Raw genomic sequence first — 10,666 nt, 5'->3', positions numbered from 1 at the left:
ATCGATTACAAGACTTGTGTAATCGATTACATGTTTTCAAAACTTTTCAAAAACATTTTAAAAGCATTTCAGGAAACAATTTGGCCACTGGTAATCGATTACATCCTCTGGTAATCGATTACAAGAGGGTAAATCTTTTGTAAAGACATTTTAGCTTAAATTCTTTGGCCAAACCTCTTGTTGTTTCAACTTGGAATTTCCTAGAGATTATCTTGATCATATATCTTGAATTTCTTGGCTTCTTGTCTTGAATTAAACTTGAGAAGCGCATGATCCTTTGGCATCATCAAAACATTAAAATATCTTTGCTTCTACAGAACTTCCCAAAGTTATTAATAAGACATGCTACTTCTTCTCTTAGTTTTTCAATGGAAGTTTCATTAGTCTTACTAGTTAGGCTTAGACTCTCTTCTAGAGTCTGAATCTTTTTTTTTTCAGATTCTCATTTGATTTCCTTAATTTAGTGTTTTCCGAAGCAAAAGCTTTGAATTTTTCTTTAAACTTTTTACACTGAAGAGAAATCATATGACAGCTTTGAAGAAGAACATCATAGGGCATATCCTCTTCATCATTTGATGAAGCAGAAGAAGAAGTATCAGACTTAGAGGAGGTTTTTACATAAACCTTATCATCTGTGTTTGCCATAAGACAAATTTTGGCTTGTTTGTTGTCTGAACTGTTACTCTTCTCGTTGTCCAAGTCATCCTAGGTGACCATCAAATTTTTATTCTTCTTGTCCTAGAGTATGTCTTCTTCTTTAGTTGGGGACATTAAACCTTCATGTGTCCAGGCTTTCTGCACTTAAAGCAGATGATCTCATTGTTTTCCTCTTTGTTCTTCTTCTTGAATCTAAAATCTTCACGTCTGGAGGAATGTTGAAAATTTTCCTTCTTTTTCTTAATTTGCTTGAACTTTTTGGGCATGAGAGCCACTTCATCATCCGTGGATCCATCATAGTTGTCTAATCCATCAGATTCCTTCATCTGCACTTTTTAGAGCTTTGGACAAGGTTTTATTTTCTTCTTTTCTAAAGGTTGACTCTTTGAACTTGAGGGCAACAAAATTCTTCTTTTGCAAATGCTACCTATTTTGAAGGTGGACTTCATGGACTCTCATAATACCTAACAACTCATCCCATGCAAGATTTTTCAAATCTTTTGCTTCTTGGATGGTTATGGTCTTGGGTTCCCACACCATGGGAAAGTTGTCCAACACCTTCAAGTTTATTTGAGCCTTGGAGTACGTCTATCCAAGGGCTTCAAGATTGTTCAAAAGAACTTAAAGTATTCCAAACACGTTGTCCACAAACTCTTCATCCTTCATCATGAAGCTTTTGTAGTGTCTGTCAGAGTCGCGACTTTCCTCAGTCTGACATCTTCAATGCCTTCATAGCTTATGCTTAATGAGTCCCAGTTCTCTTTAGCAGATCTTATTGTGCTTATTCTTTGATAGAGCACATGTTAGAGTATATCTAGCTTTAATGTTGACCTTCATAATGGCTAGGTCGCCATCTGTCCATTCAGCTTTAGGTATGGTGATGGGAATATCCCTATTGGTGATGATGAGCTAGATTATATACTAGGTGGACTTGATGTACATCTCCATCTTGTCCTTCCAATAGGGGTAGTCTTCTCTAGCAAAGCCTAGTGGTCATGTGAGAGATGCTCCCTCAGTGATGAACTCACATTAGATATATGTCATTTGCATCTTTTCCTCTATACACTGTTAAGTGCTCAACCTTTAGGGGCTGAGCTCTGATACCAAATTGTGGAAGCAAATAACACAAGAGGGGGGGTTGAATTATGCTTTTAGAAATTTAAAAACTTTTTCAAGATAGAAATCATGTTTTATTGTCTGATGTAGATAAACCTAAAAACACTTAGACAGGTTTTGATTTATACTTTATCAGACGATGAAGAAAATAGTTTTCTTTGAAAAACAATAGGAGATATAAGACCTAAAAATAAATTCAAACCCTTTTTCAATTAAACAATAAGAAAGCACACACAGAATTTATACTGGTTTGTCTCAACCCTGAGACTATGTTTAGTTCTTGAAAATCACCAAGTTTCCACTAACTTATCAAAGTTACAAGTATTGTTCATTGTCACTTCTGGCTTTTACACTTGTAAGCTCTACCCCAAGCTTACTTAAAACCAATATTCTTTGTTCTACCAAGCCACTACTGGCTCTAAACAAATCATCAACATTTGTTGGAAGTTTGCACATTGACTAAAATTAGTGATCATCTTACAAACGGATATATCACTCAACATTTTTAGTCTTTTCTCTCAAGGTATATAAGGTGTTTTGAGAGCTATGTATCTTTACAAGAATTTACAGAAAGCTTTACAAGAAAGAATGATTTGTATAGATGATTTGTATCTAGTTTCTTCAAAGTTTCTTCTATCTATGGTCTTCATCTTCAGGTATCCATTGTCTCTCAACGTTAGATTCTTCACTCTATTCTTTGACTGAGGTCTAAAGTCTGTTGAAGCATTTATTAAATGCATGTCCCTTCTTCATGCAAAGTTCATGTTGATAGGATATCGTGTCTTCTACTTCAGTAAGAAAGTCACTTCTTTCATCATAACAGGTCTGCAACAACAAGGCATACCTTTTGATAAGGATTGGTGTCTTCTAGACTGTGGACTTCTGTTATCCTTCATGATACTTTGGCTGATCCTAGGAGAATGTTTTATGCATGAAAGAATCTCATACATAAAGTATTAAACAAAGGTCTTAAATACATTACTTAAATGCTATATCAGATCATCTTATAAGTGCATCATCTAAAAACTTTAGACGCATAGAGACAAGTCATAATCTGATAGCATATTAGATGCAACTTTTATCATTTGTATTTATTTGCTTCTAATCAAAATAATTAGGAGTTTTAATTTGTCTTTAAGACATAAATGTCTTTTGACATAACATATATATTATTTTATATTGTGTTATATAAAGAAGGTTTTGTTCTATGGAGGTGATGTCACATGGTACCTTCATATTTATTTCCTCCAAAAAATATTAAATGATATTATTCAATTATTAATTTAAATAAATATAATTATGATAATTAAGAAGAACAATATAAATTAGAACAACCATATTTTTTTTTTCAATTGACAATCAAAGTTAGATTTTGTTATACAAAATTTTTATACTGGCGAATTGATTAGCCTAAAATATATAGTTGATTGATTAATTGATTACCTAATTGATTAATTCAAATATTATGAAATATACATGAAGTGTGGGTTTTAATGTATAGATTTTAAGACAAATTAATCACGAAATTTATGAGATTTTCCAATTTTGTTTTAAGTATCAATAACATGGTTATAAAAAATAAATAAAAAATGAACTAAATCAATTTTTTATTAAAAAAAAGTTAAAAGGGAACATGCAAGACAAGGAATCCAAACTAGAACAATCTCTCAATAATAATAATATTCTGGAGCATGTGTGAATATAAAAATATATTTAAATATTTATTGACGTACTAACATAAAAATTCAAAATAATATAAAAAGAGTTACTCCTATAAATTAAAAAATATGAATTTAATATCTTGCAAGGCACAAGAAAGTAATATATATATATATATATATATATATCTTTGTTTCTTCTTCTTGTTGTCTTTTTGTTTTTTCTTTTTCTCTATGTTAATATTGTTGTTATTATTTGTTTATATGAAATGTTACTAGCTTAAATTATATTTTTTTAAGGTAAATTTATGTTATTTTTTTCATTCTTTGAAATGGTAGAGCATAAATGAATCCAATAACATTAAGATGGATCATTCTATTGTTCACGTTAAATTCAACCAATTTTTTTCTTTTGGAAGAATAAGAGAGCCAAGTCCAACTACACACGAATGCTACGAGTCATGGAAAGACCTATAGCATCACAAATAAGAAAAACATCAGTACCCGCAAGAGGGTGAGATAACAAATGTAAACCATAAGCAACACCATGAAAAACATTTTCCATATAGTCCGCAACAACATTTTGTTCCTGGTAGACTTGAGACACCTTCACATGCCACTCCTTTCCCAACCAACCACGAATAAGGTCCACCATAGCCTTAAAAGGATGCTCTCTATTGACTCCTTCTGAAACAAATTGGACTGCCAATTTAGAGTCACGTTCAATCCAGAGATGACTAATATTAGCATTCCAAGCTACCTGAGCTACAAAGAGAATGCCCCAAAGCTCTGACAAAAGGACACTACTAGATGATCCCTAATTTCGCACAAACCCCATCATCCAATGACCAAAGTGATTTCGAAAGCTTCTAGAGCAAGTAGTTTGTCTATTTGTGTCCTTTACTGAGGCATCAATATTTACCTATATCCAGTTCTTAAGTGGGGGCTGCCAAACCAACTATCTTTTCTGATATGTACAATCTCGATCTATTCATGAGATAAACATGTTGGTTCTACCCTTAGGCTTAAAACAACCTGGGCCTTGATGGTGTAGGCAATATTGTCCACATCGAAATCTTCATTCCTAAACACAAGCTTTTTTGGAGCTAACCATATGATATTCAGCCTAACAACAAACAAAGATCTCCTCTCCTCATCAACCTCCATCAAATGAGCACGAAGGTTATTCTACAACCATGGAATTAATTTCATCTCATAGAAACTATGTTGGAGGCGAGCGAACACCAAACTCCACACTCCTTTCACCTTCCCACAATCTCTCAGAATATGAATACTAGTTTCGTCTTCACAATGACACAACAGGCATAGAGAACTGTTACTGAAACCTCTTTCCTATCTAAATAGATTGGTCATAAGGCCATTATGAACAACCTTCCAAATGAAGCAACTATTTCAAGGCTTGAAACAATAATTCCAAACCTTCCTCCAAAAATCCATGTCATCATTTTGCTCCTCCCCTTTAAGCATGCAATACGCTGACTTGGTAGAAAATTCGCCATTGGGTGTAAAAGCCCATCAAACAGTATCCTCACCCAAGTTTACATGTGGAGTCACACACCCAATAACCTCTGCCAACAACCATTTTAGAATAGACTGATACCTGAATTAAACAGTGGCAACCCCCCATGAGACACCTGCTAGCATGCATAAAATATATTATTCTATTATTTAATATTTAATAAAAAATAAAAAGAAAAGATACGAAAATTTTTAAAATTGAAAGAGAGATTTGGCTCATTTAGGGTAAAATGCTTCTCTCCCTCTCCTCAGAGCGCCCAAAGCACTCCTTCCCTATCTTCTATGAGTTTTTGTCTCCATTCTCGGTATCGACTCTCAATATTTAATTTTGTGTTTGATTTCCAACATGGTGAAGGATTAAAAAGCTTCCTTTGCAGGTTTGGTTTCTATTTTTTTTTTGTTCATCATTCTTTTTCTCTTTGGTCGTTGTCGTTCTAACTTGGGTGTTTGTTTTGGAAGAGTCATATGTGTGTGACTTGGGTGAGCACATGCATGAGTTAGATGGTTGTGGTTGTATGCGGGAAAAGGATTTCGGGGTAGGAATTTGGGGACTAAGGGGTTCTTATTATATTAAGAGTGTTTTCAAGTTCAACTTGTGTTAGTTGTGTTACACTTGTGCTTGATCTAGATTATCAGTATAAAAAAGCCATTAGTAGTAGGTTTGTTTCATATCACAAGGTAATGATGATTAGAGTCTTACCACTTAAGTGCTTTGTTCCTAATGATCAATGGTCAACAAGTTCTTAATACTTTTTCTGAATGCTTGGATTTTATCCTCCACATCACATTGTTAAGTGTTAACTTGATGAAAAAACTTTCATCTCCATTTTTGTAAAATAGCTAGTTTGTTGGGCCTGCTAGTTTTAGCTTGGCCTAACAATTTACAAGTCCTCTTAGCTTCTGTTAGTGCATAATTCATATGTTGGACAACCAACTTTGAGAAAAAAAAAGATTTTGAAACTTTATATTGAGCACAATCAACTTTTAATATTTGTCATAGTTTTTTAAGAGAAATGATGTGAATGCTGAATGCCAACAGAGAACTCAATTGATGTATGATTTTTCTGGGATATTAATGTTTTAGGTTCAGATGTAGCTTAAATTTTTGTTTTAGATATATGTTGTTAACTTTACATAAAAAGATAGTTAATTAAATGTACTAATTGGTTAACCATCATTTTCTGAGATTGTCATATACATAATTGATCACGATAATTGTGCACAATATTACCTATCCATAAATTAAGGCTAACTTAATTATGTGCAACAATTTGACCCACGTTATTGCTAAAGGAGAAGGACAAGAACTTGTTTTTTAGAGTGTGCAATCCATAAGCAAATAGGATGTTTTTGGAAACAAGCTTTTCCAAGATGTTGGCCTATGGATATCCAAAAAGATTAAGGTTGGATTGTTATTCATTTTATTTGCATTCTTTTCATTTTGGTGACTGCATTATCCTCTTGATTTTTTTTGAATGTGAACTCAAACTTGTTTCATTGGTGGGGGAAAGGGATTGTGGGGGTGTGAATTTGGGGACCCGGGGTTTTATTGGTTCTAGAAGGGGATTGTGGGGGATCGTGGGGAATAAGGATTTTATCTGTTTTTTCCTCCTCTTGTTCTGGTAATTAATTCTGACTACAAAATTTTCCTTCTAGATTATAATTTTCATATTTTGTTTTTTATATATAAAATAGATGAAGATTCATCTTCACACTTATGAAGCAAACAGACAATGCTTGTTTTACTCTGACTTCACAAATTAATTCAATTCTCTCTCTAAATTAGATTTTGAAGGGTGTGCAGAGAAGCATATAAATAAAATTATACTAATAATGTGAAATCAAGTTATTTCTTACTCATTCTTTATTTTTTAGGGCAATACAAAAGCCTTTTTTGTTTAAAGATTATGGTGTTTTGATCTCTTTACTTTCTGTGTCTAGTGAGTTATTGTTTGAATGATAGCATTAGAAAAAAAAATCAATGAATAAACTACAAATTATGCATATGTATTATGTATATGATTATTATTCCATTGTTCTTTATGATGGATGGAGATTTGTTCACATCATGGTTGAGTTTAGTATTATTTGCTTGAGGTTATCCAATGAAAACTATACGCATTATCAGAATTTATGCTTAAATACAAAGAATTTCTATACCAAAAGAGACACAAGGAAATGTTTCAAAAATCAATTTCTATAGTCAAGCATTAGTAGCCTTACTGCTAATTAAATTTTTGCTATCTCGTGTGGTTAAGACAAGTCTATTTCCATTCTAAGAAGTCGTTACAAAATTTGTATTATGTGTGTCTATTAGAATACTTTCTTGTAATTTGTATCATAATATGTATAGTTACTTCATGTTAAAAACTTGTGTCATGTCAATTGAGGAAATCACACATGATTTTTTGATAAGTAAATTTTAGTGTACCAAGGAAATTACACAAGTTACATTTACTGGTTAGTTATACGCAAAGTTAGGGTTACTTTTACTTTATTAACTTAATTGGTTATATTTAATTGAATTTCATTTTACATGCAAACTTTTATTAGAAACTACAAAAAATGATGAACCTAAATGATTTGATAAGTGTATAATGCACATGTTAATTCTTACTATTGTTTTAAATTTAGACATGCCATATGATTAAAATTTGTATTCATGCTATGAATAAGATGATTAAGTCTATCATATATAATGGTTAACCTTTTATCATTTGTAGTTAACTCTAACCCTTATAATATTATTACTCAAAAGTCACATGCGATGATTTTCTTTGGCTCATGCCTAAAAGATTAAACATGTATGGGAAAAACTTGTATTATGTCATTTGAGGTAATAATTCTACATGTACAAAGAAAATCATGCAAACTATATTTACTTGTTAATTATGCGTAAAGTTAAGGTTACATTAGTATCTTAAGTGATTACAATAGATTAGATTTCATTTTACATCCAAACTTTCACTAGTTAGTTATGCGCAAATTTAAGGTTGCTTTAATAACTTAGGTTGTTACATTCAATTGAATTTCGTTTTACCTTCAAACTTTCACTAAAAACTACAAAAAAAATAATCATCCTAAATGATTTGATAAGTGTATAATATACCAGGTAATGTTAGGAATTTTATAATTCCTAATTAATTAATTAATTAATGTGGGCTACATATTATATTTATCATTCATATTAGTTATTTACATTTATGGGCTCAATAAAAGTGATCTAATTTGGTGAGCCTATTGGACTATTATCAGAAATTAATATAGGCTTGATAAGCGGAAACCAGTTTGGCCCATTAGGGAATAATGGGAACTCTAACAGGTTAAAACCTAAAGCAAGGTTGTGGTCCCCAATACACCAAAATTAGAAATTGTATTCTCTTCTCCCCATCTGACGAGAAACCTAAGGTCCCAAAAGGAAAACAGTGATTTGGTTGAGGAAGAACACAAAGCCAACAATTCCTCAGACTTATCAATTCCGCTGCTTATCATGGATCCAAGTATTTTTCACAACCCCTCTTGATAATCTAATGTAATGTGTTTTTGGTGATTATTGGTATTTTATTAAGATCCCTAAAATTCCAAACAAGTGGTATCAGAGCCACCATTATTGTTAGATTATTGGGAGTTAAAGTTATTTAGTGTGTGATATACCTGTATTATTTTATTACATGAATCCTAATTTTATTTTGGAATTTTATCTTTGCAATTATAATTATGATTGTAAATTAGGATTTTTTTCCTTTTCGATCATGATATAATAATCATTGTATGTGCGTTCATGTTTTGCGTTCAGATTCCATGAGAAAATACTATTTTTTTTCTCGCTCCAGAATAGTCATCCATTTTTGTTTCTTGTTCATGTGCTTGTTTTTTGTTGTTGTTGTTGGTTTTGTTTCCTTATGCATGCCATGAATCCATGCCGTACATGCCATGACATGATATACATGTGATACATAATGTTTGGCTTTATTATATCATCATAAGAAAACCCCTGTCGCGTATCGTTAAATGCAATTTGGCTTTTGCATTTTATTTTTGTTTTCCTTGTTTTTAATTGTGAATTATGTGTATCAATTGGTGATTCCCATTATGTTTTGGTATAAATTCAGAGATTACAAACCCTCAAGTTATTCCTTTTTTTATGTCTGGTAATTTTGATTGAGTTGATTGAAACAATATATTGTCAAAGCAATCTCTATTGCGCAAATTAATTTAATTTGCATAGATATTAGTATAAAATTACTTATGCAAATTGTGCTCAGCCCAAAGGAAGACACAATTTGGCCAAATAATTTTGTACCTGTGATGATAAATGTGTGACAATTATAAGGTATTTTATAGTCGGTCCAAAGAAAAACTATGATTTGATAGAATTTATTGTCAATATTTGATCATTGCGTTGAGAGTACCAATTACAAATTAATTTTTCTGTCCAAAGACTATGAATTAATGTTGTGCTAGGTATCTTGTGATGGATTGTTATGTGAACTATTTTGCACATGTCTTGTTATATATATATTTTTTATATAACTTATTGGCTTATTTGTGAGCATGTAATTATTTTTATTTTTTTATTATTATTCAGTTTCTGTTGCTAGTGCTGCAAATGTATCTGTTCAAGTAAACAATATCTTGATGCTGAATGGGACAAATTTTAAGGTTTGGAAGGAAGCTGTAGAAATTGTTCTCGGCTGTATGGATTTGGATTTAGCACTAAGAACGAAACAACCCACTTCCACTCCGGAAGCCTCCAATGAGGTAAAAATTGAGAAATGGGGTTGTTCCAATCAAATGTGCATTATGATCATGAAGCACTCTATTCTAGAAGCGTTTCGGGCATCTATTTTTGAGGGTGAAAATGCAAAGAAATTTATTGAAGAAATTGAACAGTACTTTGGGAAAAATGAGAAGGCGGAGACGAGTAACCTTTTGGCTAAACTCATCTCCATGAAGTATAAGGGCAAAAGAAATATAAGGGAGTACACAATGGAAATGTCTAACTTGGCATCTAAACTGAAAGCACTTAAGTTAGAGCTTGGTGAAGACATGCTCGTGCATTTAGTTTTGATCTCACTTCCTGCACACTTTGGGCAATTCAAAGTGAGTTATAACACTCAGAAGGACAAATGGTCCCTTAATGAGCTTATATCTCACTGTGTGCAAGAGGAAGAGAGGCTGTAGAGAGACAGATATGAAAGTACTCATTTAAGCTCCACCTCTCAGAATAAGAAAAGAAAGAAAACTAAGGGTGCTGCTGAAGGGTCTTCTCAGCAAAAGAAACCAAAGAAGAATGAGGAATTTACCTGCTACTTCTGCAAGAAGTCTGGACACATGAAGAAAGAGCATCCCAAGTACGCCGCATGGCGTATAAAGAAAGGTAAATCCCTTGCTCTTGTTTTTTCTGAAGTTAATTTATCTTTTGTACCTAAAGATACTTGGTGGGTAGATTTTGGTGCTACTACTCACATAAGTGTAACCATGCAGGGTTGCCTGTGAAGCCGACTACCAAGTGATGATGAAAGATTCATATTTGTTGGGGATGGCAAAAAGGTTGTGGTGGAGGCTATAGGAACTTTTAGATTGCAGTTAAAGACTAGATTTTATTTGGATTTGTTTGAGACTTTTGTTGTACCTTCTTTTAGATGGAATTTAATTTCTATTTCTAGTTTGGACAAATTTGGTTTTTCTTGTTC

At 32.4% G+C, this 10,666-nt stretch overlaps 1 protein-coding gene across 1 annotated transcript; it reads left to right on the top strand.

Moving 5' to 3' along the window:
- Nucleotides 1-8,276: 8,276 nt before the first annotated feature.
- Nucleotides 8,277-10,154, top strand: LOC106794802 (uncharacterized). The gene is made up of 2 exons (XM_041006187.1): nucleotides 8,277-8,292; nucleotides 9,559-10,154. Exons 1-2 carry the CDS (start codon nucleotides 8,277-8,279, stop codon nucleotides 10,152-10,154), a joined length of 612 nt encoding a protein of 203 aa, XP_040862121.1.
- Nucleotides 10,155-10,666: the final 512 nt, after the last annotated feature.

Source organism: Glycine max, chromosome 10 (genome assembly GCF_000004515.6).
Source record: "Glycine max cultivar Williams 82 chromosome 10, Glycine_max_v4.0, whole genome shotgun sequence".
NCBI classification, from domain to species: domain Eukaryota; kingdom Viridiplantae; phylum Streptophyta; class Magnoliopsida; order Fabales; family Fabaceae; genus Glycine; species Glycine max.
This window is presented reverse-complemented; position numbering and strand designations above follow the sequence as displayed.